Genomic DNA, 19,885 nt, shown 5'->3' with positions numbered 1-19,885 from the left:
ACCGCCTTGTTAGAGCAATGTCTTATAATTCAAAGATTCTTTCGGAAGGTTAAAGACGAAATCATGTACTGCTTTCTTTATTATCGTCTTTATATATGCTCGTTTAAGTGTAACAGTTAAGTGTTGAAATTGATCCAAATTGACCTGTACCGCCGGTTAAACCATCGGTTAGCCGGATTTTTCCGGTTTTATCCGAGTTTTTTAGTATCCGGTTTTTAAGTAATATCCGGATCGGGATACCTTCCGATTCGCGGTTAAACCGGTTCGACCGGCTGGTCCGGTCCGGGTTTCAAAACATTGGTCTTTTCACACAATATCATTGGTCATACTTAAAATATCATTTGAATTTATTATATTAAGGACATCAGTTATAAATATCACATGGTGTTGGTAAGATAATAAACCTTAGTAACGAAATATTGCCGTGACTCTCTTCTCAAGCTGGCTGTGTCACATCCCGATTGCTTGATGCAACAGATGTTGAAGATCTCTACTGGTATAACTTCCCTTACTCGCCGCTCTCGGCTTACCAACGGGCACCATCACTTCCGTCCATCACCGGAACATGTCTCAATAAGGTGTTCAAAAGCAAACGCCGTTGGTTCCAAATCCTCTGATTGTTGTGCCGCGATTAAAAAACATTGTATGAAGATTGTGAGAAGCCGGTTTTTGGATCATTCCGTAATCCTTACTTCACGTTAAGCAACATTGCAGTACCCAACTTGGTCCAACTCCGGAGGTGGCAAAAATATAATTTAGAAAGAATTAAATACATTCTCTGTTTATCCGAGTTTTAGGTTGTCTACCTATATGAGCTACGGGATATAGTTAAATATCTATAAGATTACTAGATCTCTTAATCCGATATATAATGATGAAAATAGGAACAAAAAACACATAAAATTATTTCATAATGTTGCAACAATATCAAATATTCAAATGATAATAAAAATCAAAATAAAACGAAACTTGGTTCAACAATAATGGAAATGAAACCTTCAAATCTCCAAATCAATGCAAACGCATTATTAAAAAAGTCTTTCAAATATTTTCCTAAAATATTCGATTAACAGATACCATTCGTCTTATTCTTCCTGTCAGAGACAAACTTCTTCCAGCCTTTGATGATGTCTCTCTGCTTCTGGATATCGATATCGCTCTTCTTAACCGTCACCATCAAGTTGTCGCTGTTAGCTTCACTCTTCTCTTCCCCAAGTGATATTTTTTGGATCACTCGCGAAGGAAGCTCATCGAGCTCATGCATCACTTTCTCAATATCGCTCACTAGTCTCTCAGCGAGTGTTCTAGAGAAATCTTCTCTGATAACCACTCGAAGAACAGTTATGTGTTGTGCATCTGGAGGCATTGTATAGGCAGGTACTATCCATCCATACCTACATTGTAAATATTTGTAGAGATATTAATTACATATTACGTATTCAGCATACATATATTAGTTGTGACTGAAATCATATATCATCGTAATTAAGTCAGCTAACCTGCGAAGCATGTCGGAAATTTCGAACTCAGTGTGACAGCTGCTATCTTTCAAGGAGAAAGCGACAAGTGGCACTCCCTCGTCCTTCGAAACAATGTTGAACCTCTCTGTCTTCTCGAGTCCTTGCTTTAGCACGATCATATTCTCTCTGCAATTCTCCATCACATTTGTGTAACCCTGTTTTATACATTTTTATTGTTAAGTAATGTCTAGTTAATTAGCATAACTTTTTTTTTATAAATCGTGGACAGACAGACATACCTCGTGACCCAATCGGATAAGTTGGTAGTATTGAGCTATGATTTGACTAGAACCTGCGTTTATTGACAGAATAACCAATGAATACTATAATAATCATAACATTTTCGAATACGACGACCTCTAAGTTACGTTTTCCCCTTTTATTAAAATAGAAACAAATTTGACTTCCAGCATTTTGATTACAACCGAAAGTTTCCCTATTTTAAATGAAATAAAAGTTTGACAGCAGTTGCTCCATCACAATGGTGATCAACTACTAGTCTACTACTAGACAACTATAATATTTATGTTTTAAAAAGACTAGTAGACTATTACGGAAATCATTAATTAATAAAAATGAAAATGATTACGAAATTATTTTTTGTATATTTAATGGCACGCAATTTTTATCTTGACCATGACTAGTAGTAGTTACAAGTCGAACAAAAAAGGATTACTAATAGCAAGGAATATAACAATTTAAAAAAATTAATAATGAAGTAAATTTACCTTTGGAGAAATTGAGAGTGAACGTGGGTTGGTCAGCACCAAGGTAATTGATATGGAAGATGAGATCCTCAGGCAAATTCTCTTTGTTTCTCCAAATCACCCAACCAATTCCTGCGTACACGAGTCCATACTTGTGACCACTCACATTGATACTCTTCACCAGCGGCAGTCTAAAGTCCCATTCCAACTCCGGATACAAAAACGGTGCTATGAATCCTCCACTTGCCGCATCCACGTGAATGGGTGTGTCCCAACTATCAAAAAAACATATTTAAGTTTTTTTATATAACTTAGATATTCTTTACCGCGTAGTGTCATGTAAAAACAATCCATTAACTTATAATTACCCGGTTTCTTTGTTTTTCTCTACCAAAAGATCGTTCAAGAGTTTAACATCTTCGAACTCTCCATTAAGAGTGGAACCAAGAATGGCCGCAACACAAATAGTGTTCTCGTCAACCATGTCAACAGCTTTTTGCGGGTCCATCACATAGTATCCTTCACTCAATTTCACTTCCTTGAGCTCAACCTCAAAGTACCTAGCGAATTTCTCCCAGCACACCTAAACATTTTGAATATTGTTTATAAGAAATTAAATAATTGATCAAAATGATTAAGACCATTAAAGATTGATTTAGAAAACGTTAGCTAAATTTACTTGAACATTGGCTCCAGTGACAATGTTGGGTTTATCGACAGGTTTGCCTTCAGCTTTGCGCTTGTTCTGCCATGTACGCTTGAAGGCCAAACCGGCCAACATTATGGCCTCCGATGATCCAACGGTTCCAACTCCGATGGCTGTCTCCGTCTCTCCTAACGGTGCATTGAATAGATGTGCAATCATGTTCACACATCGGTTCTGTTTTTTATTTGTTTATTTCAATATTGAAACAAAAAGAATTATTAGTGAAATAACCCACTTGACTAATCACATCGAGATTGATGCTTACTTATAATATATATAATTCTTAGTGGATAATTTAACAACGTGACAGATGTAAAAGCAAAGTGCAAAACTAAGATAATACAGTACACACTACGTCGTGGAGATAAGTCATGACAATTAATATTCTATAATCCAACATGATATATGATATCATGTACTTTACCTTATGATGTAAAATAATTACAATCAGATAGTACAAAAAGAATAAATAAATGTCAAGACTTTGAAAGTTGGAGGAATGTAATAATTTGAAAGTTTCTATTGTTTTCTCATATTTATTTCCATGATGAACCGATCAAAAATATACTATAATAATTATTAGAAAAATATATATCCAGCTATTACAAATGCCTGGTATTTGCAGGAATAAAGTAGTACAAATATTCCCCCCTAATCATTACTGTTTAGGCCAATCTATTCCAAATTTGATCAACACAGCCAGAAAAAAAGTCAATCTAGTTGGTTCATATTTTATACATATAGAAAACTATTTTCAATGACAAAGCATCTTATTAATAATAAAAACTAATAATAGTTTCAAATATTAATAAGACATAGATTTTAGAAAGACGACCCTCACGAATAAGAATAACCCAACTACTACGACATGGACACCTAGTGTTTCCAAGATCCAACCTCCCCCAAGAAAATACTGTCTACATAGCGGAAATAAAGTAGATTTAATATTCTACGTACACTTCAATACTATAGTATTCCAAATCACCCAAAATTTGATCAACACAGCCAAAAAAAAAAAAGTCAAACCAAGTTGGTATACATATATGAAAATAAGATTCAGTCAATATAACAAATTAGCATTTTATGAGTTATACTATTTAATCATGGTGTTAACTACAGCAATCCCGAAACATCTATCATGGTATTCCGTATAATCTCGATCCAAATATATCAATGGAGTTTATTTTAACTCGACCACATTCTATATATCACACAAGTCGTTCGGAAAGAAAAAAAAAATCAAGATCCTAAAATCATTTATCTTCATATATAAGTGATACGTAAATAATTATGTTTAAAACTCAATTCTGAAACAAGCAATGAATATATATATATATATATATATGTGATAAGAAAAAAAAGAAGAAAAAAAAAATACCTGGAGTTCGGTGGTGACGGGGTACTCGTCCATGTCAACATAGTTCTTGTTAATGGAGGACATGATGAGTTTATCGCACTCAGGCTCCATCCACGTCGTCACGAAAGAGGCTAAGTTTAGCCTTGGGTTACCGTCAAGCATCAACTCGTCGTTGATGATCTGATACGCTGCTTCTTTCGGCATGGAGTTTTCGGGCATCTTGAACCTGATCATGATTTTATTCCCCGATATTACATATATATTACATATATAATGTGATCAAGATTTTGGTTATGTATATAGATTACCTAGGGAGTGAAGTTCGGACGTATCGTGAAGCGAATGTGGAGTGGACAGAGCCATCCGAATCCGACGCGGCGTGGGAGAGCACCATCACGACGATGAGACAGAGAGAGAGAGAGAGACTACCAAGAGATGATTATTAGAGAGAAAGTGATGTTGAGGAAAGTGTTGAATAGGAATGGAGGAATAAGAGAAAACACCTTAGGGGGGGGGGGGGGGGGGGGGGGGTTTATATCAATTTAGTGATTGATATTGATTGATTGGGTTACCATGTGGGTTACTTGGGTTGGGTAATAATATATTATATAAACGATTTTTTGGAAACTTCCTTTGTGAGAATATTTCTTCCCCAAGGCCTAAACTTTGTTTGAATTAGCAGAATAATGCCTCTAGTTTCGTTTTCAGTGTTAAGACTTTTTTGACTCATCAATCTCTTTTTGATAAATTTTTCTTTTTTCGAAATATAAATTAGAATCCTATGGAAAATAAAGCACACTGAAAACACGGTTTCTTTTTCTTTCTTTGTTGTTTTTGATCAAAAGATTTCTAAAAAAGACTATACACGGTAAAAATATTCATAGCTAAGTAAATGATGAATCAGAGATCCGGGGAATAGAGAAGCTTTTTATGGAATATATATATGCATAATGCATTGAATCGAATATTTGAGTTAATTTGACTATGTGATGCGAATACAAAAGTCTTCTCAGAAAAATCTCTTTTTGCTAATTTGTTTTTTTTCTTTAAAGGCAAAATGTTTGTTTATTAGCGGGGAATATTTAACTTTGTCTTCATGATACGATTAGACCACATGTTTTCACTTTTTACATTGTTAGAACACTGAAGATGACGCGTATGGATGGTTTCACTTTCTATGTACGTCGTTTACTCGTTGGTATTTTTTATAGCCGCACAGGGAAAATGGTTATTGAAATATAAAATGAAACAAGTCATAATGTATAGTACGTGAATGTTTCATGTCATACTACGCCTACGTAATTAAGATTAAAGGTCTTGCATAGTGCACAGTTGATGTTTGCAATCATATATATATTTACCGACTTATAATATCCAACTAAGAACTAACTGTAAAGGTATTGCAAATTATTCAGTTAGTCTCTATTATTGAGTCCTAATGCGTCATATTATTAACTTTATCTTTCATATTTTCTCTAAAAAATCAAAGATTATATAGACATCAAAAGAAAGTGCACTATTTTAAATTTCATGAGCTAAAAGATTAAATAACATGTATTTTTTTTTTTGTCAAACAAGTTTCCATTAAACTTAAATCCTCAAAGAGAAGCATAGAAGGTTACAAAGCTTAATAAGGTTACAAAGCATATAAAGATATTGGTTACATGAGTTTTCCAAGAAGGTGCAAGACTTTAGGAGGCTAGCAAAGCTTGAAAGATCTATTGGGACCATGGTGGAAACACATTTGAAGACATGCTCCGCGACTTCCTCGATCAACAAGTGATCAACAATAGCTCTTGCAAGATATGCAGTGGAGCGTTGACAAAGGTGGTACATAGGTGGAGTGAGGGAGGGTGCTTTCGCCAATAAGAGAATGTTCAAAACATATTGATCAAAATTTAAAGCAGTTTCTGGTCAATTCTCATAACATGGATGAACGCTACAACTGGGAATCAAATGTGATAAATGCCATATAGTAACAAAGCAGGTGGGTCCTCCCTCTCATGAAGCCAAAAGCCATGGAGGTTAAGGAGTCCCACACAAAGCTTGTAGCCGATATTGCATTGTGAAAATAGTACATACCCGAGCTTACACCCTAGTGGCACTTGAAGGAGATTGCAAGATAGGATTGTTTTAAGGTTGAACCTAGGGAGAGGAAAACAAAGGCGTAACAGAGCAGGTGGGTCCTCCCTCACATGAAGCTCAAAGCCATGGAGGTTAAGGGTTCCCACACAAAGCTTGTTGTCGGCTTTGTTGTGATGTACTAAGATAGACACTAGGTTAGAACCAAGAGGCAAATGGTGATGATAAAGACTGAGGGGTTCAGTGTGCTTTTGGTATACACTTTCTAGCTGATCTTGACAAAAGGATTTACCTAACCAATCTAGGGAGGCACTTATACAACTATCTGATTGTTTGCGGCCAACCAAAATAGAGGCAGAATGACCTAACCAAGGTGGATTCGATAAACTTCTAGAGGGACTAATAGGCTTCAGGATCAGACATGTACCCAAGACTAACCGAAATACTCTATCTATTAGGGTTTGCAGATGAGAGTTGAGCTCAAACCTGGATCGAGGGGACAGAGGAAGAATTGGTAGGGAGCTGCATTGATGACATAAGTCGGCTAACCTCAGTCTAAAAACAGAGTCGACAGGAGAGAGAGTGGTCTGGTTTGTGAGGCAAAACTTTGTTGAATAAAGCGGCAGATAGGAGGAGAGCATAGCCAACACATAATCTAACGAGACCAAGGATGCAGGAGGGGGATACAAGGTCACCATAATTGAAGCTTTTAACGACCAGATCTCGCGCAGTTCTGGTGTCAAGACAGAGCTTACTTCTAGCATCAACCAAGTAGAACACTTAGTGATGGGGTAAGGACCCAAGGAGAAAGGAGGTGATGGGATTGACAGCAAGGGGAACCGGTAAGAGAGGCGAAGAGCATTAAACACATGGAGCCCAGAGAACTCAGATCTGTCACCGGCTAGCTGGATTCTCGAGAGAATCACCTTGTTGAGACGAGCAGCCGATTGATCAGAGAGGACGATTCGGAGTTGTAGCTGGAGCATGGCCGGAGTAGCATGACAAACCGAAGAACCTCCGATGGATTCAAAACTGGTCCAAAGGCAGATTTGATAACAGGGGAGAAAACAGCGGTTAACGGGAAGCAGTCCAACGGCGCCGATCTGAGTCGACGCCACCGAGAAGAGGAGTCTCGAAAGTTGTGCCAGAGAGAGAAGCGGCTAGGGTTTTTGCCAAATTTTTTAAATAACATGTATTCATATCGCAAATAGTGGGATGAAATGTATATATATATATACACACAAATGAAATTAAACTTTGAAAAAGGTGAAGTTAAGATTATATTTAATGTTATATTTATAAGAAATTAAAATCATTTTAAGGTCTTTTCTATTGCATATATATACAATGGCTATGACAGAATTATATACAAATAGTGGGACATATTTGATAAAAAAGAAAAAAAAAGAACAGTAGGACGTATATAATTAGTATACAGTTTATATACTACTAAAAGAAAGAAAATACATACTCTATTACATATTCCTATTAATTTAATTCTTTGGACTACTATCATATATCGTTATATGTAATCAAATGAAGATTCAATAGAACTAATTTGTCTATAGGATCTCCATCATGTATCAATTTAGTTCTATAGGATAACGTAGAACTTAAAAAAATAATTATCGCATATAGAACTTTCCATAATTTTTTGATGCAATTTGAGAAAACGATACCACAAGGTTTTTATGTAATGAAAAATATTAGATATGAGCTCCAAGCCTCCAACTATAATGCAAATTCAAAAATAAATTCTTATATATATATATATATTTAGTTTATATTATTATTAATTTATGATATTGATGAGACCATCTTTTTATATATGATTTTCAAAAAAATTATTATTTTTTTTTTTGTACTAGGACATTTTTTATACTAGCCTAATTTTGGATTAGAAAAAATTATTAATTTATAACGAGTATTAAATTAAAGAAGTATAAATTTGTAGAGGTTTTAGTGTATTGATATATATACATATGTCATATATATATATATATATAGTATAGACGTTACTTTGACTATCACAATAAATATGCTAGAGCCAGAAAAAAATGGAGAGTGTTTCATATGTAACAAAGCCATGTGTCACTCTAATGTTACACTCTTATTTGTAGGAAGAAAATCATCCTAGAAAATTGATATCAATTTTCTGCTAGACATACTAGTAAATAAATTTGAAGGGTTTAAAAAAAAAAACTATATATCTATTTTAATTATTTTTTACTCCATACATGAAAATGATATATTTCTATACATATCAAAATATAATATGTAAGATTTTTTTGTTACCAATATGTCTTTCTCTTTATTGAATTAATTTTAATAACAAATCCTAAAATTTAACACTCATAATAAATAGAAGTTTTAATTTTTATCTTCAAATTATGAAGCCCAATTATGAACTGGTTTATATATTCATAATAATAATGGCTTGATTTTTTTATGTATTTAGGAATTTTAATTAAGAAGGCTATCTAATAGTGTTTTTTGTATCTTGTAAATGAGATTTAATTTTAGAAATCACATACTTGTAATTATATAACAAAATAAATGTTTTGTGCAAACATGACGTCATCATCTCTTTTTCTTTTTGTCTACTATTGGACCAATAGTAGGTCGGTTTATTAACCAAATCCCTACATTTGTCGTTTTCTTTTTAAAAATCACTTTTAAAATATTTGAGATTCGCTTTTTCAACATGCAACAAATATATGCAGAAAAAGTTATTGTTCAATATAAGTTATGAGGTGATTCAGTTTTTTTTTTTTTTGTCTTTCTTTGATTTAGTAGACCATCAACCAAAAATGAGAGGAAAATATGGATAAATTTTAATTTTCATAGTTTGTTTAATTTGAAAAATACAATTTTACTTAATGACATATGTGACCTATTTTACAAAGAGATTTTGTTTGGCTTTTAATTTGCGTTGCTAATAAAATGGTACCTAAGTAATTTAATACATTGAATGTTAAAATGTATCTTTAGTTATCTTTTACTATATTTTTAGTGAAAAAAATATATTTTTATCATATTACAGATTTACAACCATTAATGATGTACGCTAAATAAAAATTCGATGGATATAAATCTAAAATCTAAACACTACATAAAGCAAGTCTCTTTTTTATTATTATTGAAATAAATAGAAAATATCAATTATAAATTAACTTTTGAAGTAACGTTCCCTAAAAGTTGAAAATCTGTAATTGAGATTTCTTTCATTAATGGTTTTGTTTCCTTTTGAGGCTTCCATTTCTTAATTAAAATGAAGAGAATGTAATAATTTTTTTATACTAGTGACCCACAAAAAAAATCTTTTATACATTGTTTACCTAATATAGTTTTCTTTGTATTTTATTTAAATAGCTTTAACATTGTTCATATCTTTTGTTTACTTTTCTAGCTATCATTTGGATAAACAAACAATGGATTCTAGTCGTGATGACAGTTCAAGCGATGAACGGGGTACTTCTACGGACACCAACAACAATCAGGATAGGAGGCATTACCATCGCCACACTAATCAACAAATTCAAAGGCTCGAAGCGTAAGATCTTCATATAATTTTATCAATTTAATTATATCACTTTTTTTTTTTTGAAAAATAAGCTTCTTAATTCATAGTTAATCTTTTTTTAAAAAAATTGATTGAAGGTATTTCAAGGAGTGTCCTCATCCAGACGATTTGCAGAGACGTCAATTGGGTGAAGAACTGAATCTGAAACCAAAACAAATCAAATTCTGGTTTCAAAACAAAAGAACCCAAGCCAAGGTAATTTGTTTGGTCTTACATATTGTTTGTTTTATACTAGAGTTTACTATCGAATACAAAAGGATTTAATTTAAATTTACCTATTTATGATGACTTACTAGTCATAATTGTAATTGTTCTCCATCATTATTGTTATTTTTTTGATGTCTACAACAAGAAATTTACACAGTAATAGCATATTCAAAAATTAGATTGATGCATGAGATTTGCCTAAATTTCAACTATAAAACACTAAGATTAATTGATTTTTTTTTTCTAGTCTCACAATGAAAGAGCAGGCAACGCAGTACTTAGAGCAGAGAACATGAGGATGAGACGTGAGAACGAAGCAATGGAAGACGCACTAAAGAATGTGGTTTGCGCTCCATGTGGTGGTCGTGGTTTTGGTAGAGAGGAAAAACAACGCAATATCCAAAAACTGCGTTCGGAAAATGCTTTTCTCAAAAGAGAGGTGTGTATATATGCAAATACTTTTAAAAAAAAATAACTTTCATGAGTTCCTTTGTCGCTATATGGAATCCTAATTTCTAACACTAATGAAAACATTTAGTCACTAATAGTTTTGTTGATCAAATTATGAATATCAGTTTGAAAGAGTCTCAAACTTCCTAGCTCAACAAGGAGGTCACTCGATGCCTAGCGTTGGTGCCTTTACTTATCCCCATGGTCCATCAACCTATGGATCAACCTCCAATAATCGTCGTGCCTCGTATAGAACATCCTCTAACCATCTTCCCCAGCCTTCATGCTCATTAAGAGGACCATATGCTCGTGGAAACATCAGCATCAACCAACCACATCAGCTGCAAAACGAAATACCAGTCCATCATTTCCCTCCGCTATCTCAAATGGAGAAACTGGTGATGTTTGAAACAGCAGCGAAAGCGGTGGCAGAGGTTATGATTCTCATTCAAATGGAAGAATCATTGTGGAAGAAGTCGTCTATTGATGATAGGCTCGTCATTGATCCAACGAATTACGAGAAATGTTTTGCGAAGATTAGCCATTTCAAGGGCCCAAGTGGTCGTTCTGAGTCTTCTAAGGAAGTCGTGGTGGTTCAAACGGATGCAAGAATCTTGGTTGACATGTTCTTAGATACGGTACGTACTTCATGTCATTTTATTTCTAACCTAATTAACATCAAAAAATGAATTATTATTTTTCTTAATACTTTATTTACCCAAAAACTACAATATGATCTTCTTAATTATTAGGAGAAATGGGCGAGGCTTTTTCCAACAATTGTCAACGAAGCTAAGACTATCCACGTGTTGGATTCAATGGACAACGGAAGACAAACCTTGGCGACAGTGGTATATCTCTATGAATCTTATGATATTTTACATTTAAGAAAAAAAAAAAAAATCTTAGGCTTACATAAACACTTGGTGGAAAACAAATTGGACTTAAAAAAAGTGACTTTTCTACAATTTGCTCAAAATAAAATAGATATATGAGAAAATGCACATACTGTCTCCATTGGTGCCACCGAGAGAGTTTATAATCCTAAGAAGTTGCCAACAAATGGAAGAAAATGTCTGGATGATAGCTGACGTGTCATGTAACCTCCCAAACGTTGCATTTGAGTCTATGGCTCCGATTTGCACCAAACATCCCTCTGGTGTACTCATTGAAGCATTGCCCAATGGTTGCTCTAAGGTCTCTCTAGCTCTCTTCTTTCTTTTTCTTCTTTTTTGATATAATCTTTTCACATATTTTTCAATTTCTCCATATTGATCTAGCCATCTGCAGAAATTAGTGTATGTATATATCTACAATGACTTTCATAAAAATATGTGTGATTGAAAGCAAAACAAATAACAAAGAAAATGGGCAGGTGACGTGGATAGAGCACGTGGAAGTAACTGATAAAATGCGACCACATCGGCTTTACAGAGACCTCTTCTTATATGGCGGTTTGGGCTACGGAGCTCGACGTTGGACCGTTACTCTTGAGAGGATGTGTGAGAGGCTGTATCTCTCCTCCATATCCGACTTCCCCAACAATGACTACGCTGGAGGTACAAAAATTACCTAACAGGATCAATACAAAATATTAGTTTATTATATGCATGCGTATTTAATATCGACAACAAGTGCTAGCTAGTTTCAAGACTTTTGGTATTTAAACTACTGTTTATAAGAGTTTAACATGTTTTCATCTTTTGTAGTTGTGCAAACAATAGAAGGCAGGAGGAGCGTAATGAAATTGGGAGAAAGAATGTTGAAGGACTTTGCATGGATGATAAATATGGAAGAGAAACTCGATTTCTCGCAACAGTCTGAAACCAACAACAGCGGAGTTAGTATTGCTGTGCGGTTAAACAACGAGGCTGGTCAACCGCCCGGTCTCATTCTCTGCGCTGGTTCATCTTTATGCCTCCCTCTCCCTCCTCCCCAAGTATACGATTTCCTCAGAAATCTGAACATTCGTCACCAGGCAAGAATATAATTATATTATAGAGTTGTTAATTATCACAAAAGTCCATATTTAATCAGCTTATTTTAAGAATAATAATATGTCGTAATTTTCACATTCTAATTGTTTTTAATTATTGGTAACTAACAAGAAGTCTAATATGCTTGTATGTAAAAAAAGTGGGACGTTCTCTGCAATGGGAATCCAGTGACCGAGCCTGCTCGTTTTGTCACCGGAACCGACACGAAGAACAATGTGAATTTTATCCAGGTACATTACTCCTACTAAAACCTTATGATTTTAACAAGATATAATTTTTTTTAATTTAAATATATATCATAACCAGCATTTAAATATAGATGTCATAAAGTACCGAAAAAATCCATGGAACGGGTCAACTTTGTTTCATGGAAGTCTATTACAATTTCGATATCTTTGGCATTGCATTAAACATTATTATATATGTAGGCTTCAAGTGGAGGGGACAATAATAGTAAATTGATGATACTACAAGATGGCTTCATAGATGCATTAGGAGGTATGGTGGTCTACGCTCCAATGGATCTAGATACAGCAGCAGCCGCCATTTCAGGCCAAGTCGATCCTTCCGCCATTCCAATCCTCCCTTCCGGTTTCATCATCTCCCGCGACGGCCGTCCTAATTCAGCCGAGGATCCCGACGGTGGTAGCTCAACACTCCTCACCGTGGCCTTCCAGATCCTTGTCTGTGATCCGAATTACAGTGCTGCTTTCAAGGTGGAAGAATCTGCCGCCACAGTCAATAACGTGATCAGCTCCACAGTTCAAAGGATCAAAGCCATGCTTAACTGCGACTGATGGAGTGATCATGGTAACTGATCAGAGAGTTACAAGCTCGCAAATCTCAACTCTTAAGTTTTCTTTCCTTTGCAAATTAATAAAGTGAGAAGAGAGTATTCTCCGATGATTCTCTAAGGAGAGAGTCATGTTTTTTCGTTTGTTATAAACTCATTACAATAAAATTTCTAAGGCAAGGGCCTTGGATATAAACAATATTTATTACTGTATGTATGTTGGTGCCTTTTTGCATGGCATGTTTGTTTGTGATATTTAAGATGCTATTCCGGTATTCATCGGTTTTCTAAGTAAAACCGGCTAAATCGAATAGATTCACTTGGTTTAAACAATTAAACCGAACGGTACAATAATAAAGTGGTAAAGAGAAGACAATGGACATACCCCATCCAATCCATTGTCACACTCACTAACTCTCTCCCGTATAAATACCCTTCCGCTTTAATTCGAGAACACTCTTCATTCCTCAAATCTCAATCTCTCTCCCTCGTGCGTTTTAATTTCTCTCGTCGAATCGGAATCTCTAATCGGAAAAAATTTCAATGGCCGCCGCAACCGAGAAGCTCCCGCAGCTCAAATCCGCCGTTGATGGACTTACTGAGATGAGGTATTGAGCGGTGTCGATTCCGGATCTGGTAATCTTCTTCATTGTTTAGACTGTGATCTGTTTCCTTTTTTGTTTCAGTGCCAATGAGAAGAGCGGATTTATCAACCTCGTTTCACGTTACCTCAGGTTCGTCCTTGAATCGTCTGCTTCTGAATTTGGTATCTTCGTATGTTGTGTTGATTATATCGTGAATCGGTGAAGATCAAAGCAGTTCATGGATGTAGTTTTGATTTTTGAAACGATTGAGTTATATATCTGAAAAATTGTAGTCGGATCTGGAGACTGGAGTCAGATCTAGAAACGGAGATTGCTTTACATTTAGATGACCAATTGATTCTAAATTCTCTGTATCTTTCAATTTGAATTTGAAGCGGTGAGGCTCAGCACATTGAATGGAGCAAGATCCAGACACCTACTGATGAGATTGTTGTTCCTTATGATAAAATGGCTAACGTCTCTGAAGGTACAGTATTGTCCTTTTTTTTTTTAATGTTACGAATCTGTTACTGAAGTTTGTTTTCTGTATGGTGGATGTTCTGTGGTCCTGTGGACTAGTGTTGCGTTGGATCATTTTCTTTATAGCATTAAAGGATTTTGTTTTTGTTATGTTTTAACATAATGAAGATGCTTCCGAGACCAAATATTTGTTGGACAAGCTTGTTGTGCTAAAGCTTAATGGAGATTTGGGAACAACAATGGGATGCACTGGTCCAAAGTTAGCTCTCTAATCTTGTGTCACTATCAGTATTCAGTTCATTAAGCTCTCTTTGAGATGACAGACTTGGTGTTCAAATTATTAGTATCTTTCCACGCCTGAAGATCTAGGTTCCATAATCTATATCTCTTGGTCTATAAGATTTATTGCCATCGGTAACTGACTTGATGTTCTAGTGTAGCTAGTAAACAATTATCTGTCAGCTTTGATAGTAGTTCCCGCTTCAGGGATGAGAACTTACATTCCATGTTTATAGATTTGGTTAGTGTGTACGCCATCTTCGAATTATGTTAATTTTTTTTGAGGTCTCTGATGCGCTATGCTACATTTTTCAAAAAATAGGTTTAATTTTCTTTTCCTGTTTCTGTGCAGATCGGTTATCGAAGTTCGTGATGGTTTAACATTTCTTGACCTGATTGTTATCCAGATTGAGGTTCGTCATTTATCATTTTATTTTCTTATAATCTTTGTGCTTTTACGTAACCTCACATAGCACTTTCCTACAGAATCTGAACAACAAGTATGGCTGCAAGGTTCCTTTGGTTCTTATGAACTCATTCAATACACATGATGACACACAAAAGGTACTTCTATTTCACCGAGGATCACATCTTTTTAGTTCTACATTTATCTTGTACTTGTAGGCTGATTGATTTTTTTCTTGTTCAGATTGTGGAAAAATACACCAACTCAAATGTTGATATTCACACTTTTAATCAGGTATTTCATGTCAATGCCATTGCAAGTTAAGAAACTAATACTTCGTTTATCTGAACGATCCAGGTCAACCCTGCAACTAATTATATTAACTTAAACTATGTAGAGCAAGTATCCTCGTGTTGTTGCTGAGGAGTTTGTGCCGTGGCCTAGCAAAGGAAAGATCGACAAGGATGGATGGTACGTTTTCCAGTTAATATTGCATTTACATTTGAGATTCCATTTGTATTTAAACATCCTTCTCTTTGCTATCACATTAAACCACTAATAAAATATGTATCTTTGAAGGTATCCTCCTGGTCATGGCGATGTATTCCCGTCCCTCATGAACAGTGGCAAGCTTGATGCTTTCTTATCACAGGTTCTTTCTTTGATGTAGTCTATTGTTAATTTTTGTTTCCAGAATGTATCCTTGATGTCTTTGTCTTTCAACGTTTACCACTTTAATTCTGATTTTGACTTTCTCACTATTCAGGGTAAGGAGTATGTGTTCGTAGCCAACTCAGACAACTTGGGCGCTATTGTTGACTTAAGTAAATCTCCCTCCTATTTTTCTCTTTTATGGCTTTCCTTTAGTTCCATTCAGGATAATAACATTCAACCAGAGACTAATTGGTTTTCCTTGACTCGATGCTGCGTCAAAAATCCTGAAGCACCTGATCCAGAACAAAAATGAGTACTGTATGGAGGTTACACCCAAAACCCTAGCTGATGTAAAGGGAGGAACTCTCATCTCTTATGAAGGAAAAGTTCAGGTAAAGTTTTTGGATGTAGCTTTTCGCTGAATGATTATTAGAAAGTTTCTACTCGAACCTGATGTCATCAGAAAGTTACTAATCAAAGTTGGCGTTATTACTACTAAAGAAAAATTGTATGTGCATTCTGAAATGTCTCTTCTTGTTATATGTGGCATTTCGTATAATAGATTATCCAAGCTAGAGATATATTTATTGTCTTCTTTCGCAATGATCTTCTCATTGTTCTATTTTTCTTGTCTATATCAGCTTTTGGAGATTGCTCAGGTTCCTGATGAACATGTAAGTCCACAGCTCTTCTTTGTTCTCCTTCTAGTCTAAATATCTCTTGCTCATTATATAGATTTCATTTTTACTAGAACTTGTTTGTAGTTCTTGTAGCAGTTAGTCACTCTTTGCTCGCTTTCACTAGCTTCCTCTGCTCCTTACATTTTTTTACACCTATATGTGGTATAAGATGGCATAAAGTATTAGTGTTTCTCTGAGAACGAAACGAAATTGCTTATCCCTAGCTACTTGTGTGTGGCTAAGAATGACATTGCTCGTATCTCATGCAGGTAAATGAATTCAAATCAATTGAGAAATTCAAGATTTTCAACACAAATAACCTGTAAGTAGTAGCTCTATGGTCCACGTTCACAATAACAAGTATATATGCGGACACCTAACTGTTAACTATTACAGTTGGGTTAACTTGAAAGCGATCAAAAAGCTTGTGGAAGCTGATGCGCTTAAAATGGAGATCATCCCAAACCCAAAGGTACTAGATTTCCAATCACGCCGTGCAACATATTCAATGTATTGCATTTTTTCATAATTTGTCTCAACTCTTGGCAGGAAGTTGATGAAGTCAAAGTTCTTCAACTGGAAACTGCAGCTGGTGCTGCGATAAGGGTATGCACTGCGCTCTATTTTAACTAACGCAATATTTAAATAAACAGAGCTGTTAATTTTCTTCATTGTTTTCCCGTTTTCAAACAGTTCTTTGATAATGCAATCGGTGTGAACGTACCTCGGTCACGGTTCTTGCCAGTGAAGGCAACTTCAGACTTGCTTCTTGTTCAGGTAAACTAATCCATTCCTTCCCCTCTCAAATTCCCAAAAATCCATTAAATGAGCAACAGAGAGTTAACAATTCTTAGTCATCTTTCACAGTCGGATTTGTACACACTCGTCGATGGCTTTGTCACAAGAAACAAAGCTAGGACAAACCCCACAAACCCAGCTATTGAATTGGGACCCGAATTTAAAAAGGTAAAGAACGTTGGTTCCCTGTGTAGGATATCTAAATATAAAGTATCTCACTCTAATTGTAATCCTGCTTCTGAAGCAAGAGCCTGTAACTTTAATTTGAAATATATACAAAGACAAAATGATTCTAACATCCTAGTTGTAACTGTGATTTTTTTTTTTTTTTTTTTTTTTGTATTTGGCCGATAAACAGGTCGCGAGCTTCCTTAGCCGGTTCAAGTCCATCCCAAGTATAGTTGAGCTTGATAGCCTTAAGGTCTCGGGTGATGTCTCGTTTGGCTCTAGCGTTGTTCTTAAGGGCAAAGTGTCAGTAAAGGCAAACTCCGGGACTAAACTTGAAATCCCTGACAATGCCGCGCTCGAGAATAAGGTAACGTTTATTTATATGTCACTGTGATTGTAATAAATATCACTAGACTCATCTTCTGGTCTTTTGTTCTTACAGGACATCAATGGTCCAAAGGATCTGTGAAGAAATTAAAAAGAGTTTTGATGCTTCGTCTTCTGACTTCCTCTTCTCTAGTAAATGAGAGCACTTTTGGTAAAACTTTTTTCATGTGAAAAGATCACAAGAACAACGAGAAGTGGTTTTTTTTCTTTTGTGCAGTTAAGCCCCACAAAGTACGTTTTGAGTTTACTATTTCCTTACATTGATTTTTTTTTTGTTTTTCTTTTTTTTTTCTTTCATTAATTTGATGCGAAGTTTCTCATGTCTTTTTGGATAATGGTGAAATGAACTCTTTCTGTTGAAGTTATCTTTGCTTGCGATCACAATTTTTCTGTGGCTTATCTTTTTTTTGCTTCCAAGTAACTTTACAACAACGAAATAATGGAAACTACGAATTTACAATAAAATTTAGTATTGTACAATTTTTTTTCCATACTGTTCTGTAATATCTTATAATGTGTATCTGTTGGATTGTTATATCCGACTTATATAGAATTATCGATGATGATCAGTATGTATAAGAAGATGGACAGTAAAACAAAAGGAAGATAAAATTATGAGCAGAATGTAAAATCATTTATGCATAATAATCATGAAACCGATAAACTAAAATTGGAACAGTGTTAACCCGTTAGTTATTTTTTATTTGCATGTATATAAATCATTTCCAACAACATTCGATGCTTGTACCATATTGCGCCAAATGTCCCAAATCGTTTCTATACTTTGACCACTTGTACAGCTCAAAATCCAAAAAGGAAGAAAATATAAAGTTGTTGTCATGAGACATAATCAATACGGTTGGCCATGAATAGTTTCACCGGTCTGGCTTTATTATACACCACATATCTCTCTCTTTTTTATCTTTGTTAAATAGAAACATTCACACACTGATTGTCAAAAAAAAAAGTCAGAGGCCTCTATTTCATAAGAATATATCTGCTATCTTCTTTTTATCCCGTTTGGCTATAAAGCGGCAAAATTGATGTTTGGCGAAGAACAATATGAACCACACACGTAGAAGAAAGCCTTACAGAAATGGACTATCCATCCAAACTATGTGTAAGACCCACCCACCATTTCTTTCCTCTAATCCACTAAAATGATTGATTCGTAAATCTTTTATGCTTTTCCTACTCAAACCAAAGTCACCTTTTCAATGTACTTGGACACCTGTGGTAATTTCAGTTGACCAACAAATTCTAGTTATGGGAAAACAATAGCATCTTGTGGTTATTTACAAATGATCAACACTTTCAATTCACAATCCTTGAATGCTTATTTTCCAAAACAAATATGTTTCACGGACATCGACACCGATTTTTACATCTTAGTATAAAAATATTTGCAATGAATGATTATAATAAGATATATAAATGTATTTTTCTACTATAATAACATCATTTACTTTGTAAATATAAATTTCGAATTTCGAATCTTAAACGCACTATAATATCTATTCGTGCTACGAGTCATAATCTAATACTTTTATTCTTGTTGAATGCTTATCGTCCAAACAAATATGTTGCACCGACATTGATATATACATCTTAATATAAATATATTTGCAATAAATGATTACAACATGTCCTGTAAATTAAATGTTTATGAATTAAAGTTACGTTCACATGTAATTGTTTTGAGAATAAACGACTAACATGCAGTTTTGTAAATGTTTACAAATTTGAGATTACAAACGTAGCTTCATTTATAAAAAAAAAAAGGAAAAAGAAAATAACAAACTTCATTAAAAAAAATTCAAGTATGCATTTTTCATTTCAAAAGAATTACATCGTGGCCGCAAAAATGAAATGTATGGTCGTGAAGAAAAGGAAAAATGTCACTATGGCTATCACGTGTCACTTCACACTATCCAGTAGACCAGTACCTAATTTCCAGCACCGCCAAGCCTAACCTTCTTTAGCAAAAGCCAAAAACTCCTCAAACGACTAAGCTTTTCTCAGAAATGATTGTCATATTAGATGTAAA

At 34.7% G+C, this 19,885-nt stretch overlaps 3 protein-coding genes across 4 annotated transcripts; 2 read left to right on the top strand and 1 right to left on the bottom strand.

Annotated features, from left to right (window-relative positions):
* Positions 1-881: 881 nt before the first annotated feature.
* On the bottom strand, positions 882-4,872 carry LOC104735769 (glutamate decarboxylase 1). The gene is made up of 8 exons (XM_010455617.3): positions 4,599-4,872; positions 4,312-4,516; positions 2,907-3,107; positions 2,596-2,810; positions 2,249-2,502; positions 1,760-1,812; positions 1,500-1,675; positions 882-1,394 (listed from the first exon to the last, which is right to left on the bottom strand). The coding sequence occupies exons 1-8, from the start codon at positions 4,682-4,684 to the stop codon at positions 1,067-1,069; spliced, it is 1,518 nt and encodes a 505-aa protein (XP_010453919.2). The 5' UTR covers positions 4,685-4,872; the 3' UTR covers positions 882-1,066.
* Positions 4,873-9,148: 4,276 nt separating this feature from the next.
* On the top strand, positions 9,149-13,677 carry LOC104735768 (homeobox-leucine zipper protein HDG9-like). Its single transcript, XM_010455616.3, has 10 exons — positions 9,149-9,925; positions 10,033-10,150; positions 10,410-10,601; positions 10,738-11,250; positions 11,365-11,463; positions 11,600-11,809; positions 11,988-12,171; positions 12,322-12,590; positions 12,750-12,839; positions 13,038-13,677. The coding sequence occupies exons 1-10, from the start codon at positions 9,804-9,806 to the stop codon at positions 13,404-13,406; spliced, it is 2,166 nt and encodes a 721-aa protein (XP_010453918.2). The 5' UTR covers positions 9,149-9,803; the 3' UTR covers positions 13,407-13,677.
* A 113-nt stretch (positions 13,678-13,790) lies between these two features.
* On the top strand, positions 13,791-18,222 carry LOC104738019 (UTP--glucose-1-phosphate uridylyltransferase 1-like). Of its 2 annotated transcripts, none has more exons than XR_015578063.1 (19): positions 13,791-14,010; positions 14,089-14,136; positions 14,382-14,473; positions 14,635-14,725; positions 15,098-15,158; positions 15,232-15,309; positions 15,395-15,445; positions 15,549-15,622; positions 15,731-15,803; positions 15,918-15,975; positions 16,096-16,197; positions 16,447-16,479; positions 16,755-16,807; positions 16,882-16,957; positions 17,035-17,091; positions 17,179-17,262; positions 17,353-17,451; positions 17,642-17,818; positions 17,894-18,222. XR_015578063.1 is itself a non-coding variant. In XM_087481434.1 (19 exons), the coding sequence occupies exons 1-19, from the start codon at positions 13,946-13,948 to the stop codon at positions 17,918-17,920; spliced, it is 1,410 nt and encodes a 469-aa protein (XP_087337560.1). In that variant the 5' UTR covers positions 13,795-13,945; the 3' UTR covers positions 17,921-18,222. The 2 variants fall into 2 exon arrangements, 1 of the variants encoding a protein (XP_087337560.1); XM_087481434.1 differs by having other exon boundaries at positions 13,795-14,010; positions 15,918-15,977; positions 16,087-16,197.
* Positions 18,223-19,885: the final 1,663 nt, after the last annotated feature.

Source organism: Camelina sativa, chromosome 13 (genome assembly GCF_030686135.1).
Source record: "Camelina sativa cultivar CO46 ecotype springtype chromosome 13, ASM3068613v1".
Taxonomy (NCBI): Eukaryota; Viridiplantae; Streptophyta; class Magnoliopsida; order Brassicales; family Brassicaceae; genus Camelina; species Camelina sativa.
Note: the sequence above shows the minus strand (reverse complement) of the source record. Positions and strands in the feature narration are given on the sequence as shown.

What these genes read in the sequence shown, in the direction of transcription:
- LOC104735769 (XM_010455617.3), bottom strand. Translation starts at nt 4,684, where the DNA reads ATGGTGCTCTCCCACGCCGCGTCGGATTCGGATGGCTCTGTCCACTCC. An exon ending in GTCCGAACTTCACTCCCTAG is followed by an intron (nt 4,517 to 4,598) that starts GTAATCTATATA and finishes AATCATGATCAG; the next exon opens with GTTCAAGATGCCCGAAAACT. An exon ending in CACTCTCAATTTCTCCAAAG is followed by an intron (nt 1,813 to 2,248) that starts GTAAATTTACTT and finishes CAATAAACGCAG; the next exon opens with GTTCTAGTCAAATCATAGCT.
- LOC104735768 (XM_010455616.3), top strand. Translation starts at nt 9,804, where the DNA reads ATGGATTCTAGTCGTGATGACAGTTCAAGCGATGAACGGGGTACTTCT. An exon ending in ATGCTTTTCTCAAAAGAGAG is followed by an intron (nt 10,602 to 10,737) that starts GTGTGTATATAT and finishes TATGAATATCAG; the next exon opens with TTTGAAAGAGTCTCAAACTT. An exon ending in GACAAACCTTGGCGACAGTG is followed by an intron (nt 11,464 to 11,599) that starts GTATATCTCTAT and finishes AAAATAAAATAG; the next exon opens with ATATATGAGAAAATGCACAT.
- LOC104738019 (XM_087481434.1), top strand. Translation starts at nt 13,946, where the DNA reads ATGGCCGCCGCAACCGAGAAGCTCCCGCAGCTCAAATCCGCCGTTGAT. An exon ending in ATTTTCAACACAAATAACCT is followed by an intron (nt 16,808 to 16,881) that starts GTAAGTAGTAGC and finishes TAACTATTACAG; the next exon opens with TTGGGTTAACTTGAAAGCGA. An exon ending in CAGACTTGCTTCTTGTTCAG is followed by an intron (nt 17,263 to 17,352) that starts GTAAACTAATCC and finishes CATCTTTCACAG; the next exon opens with TCGGATTTGTACACACTCGT.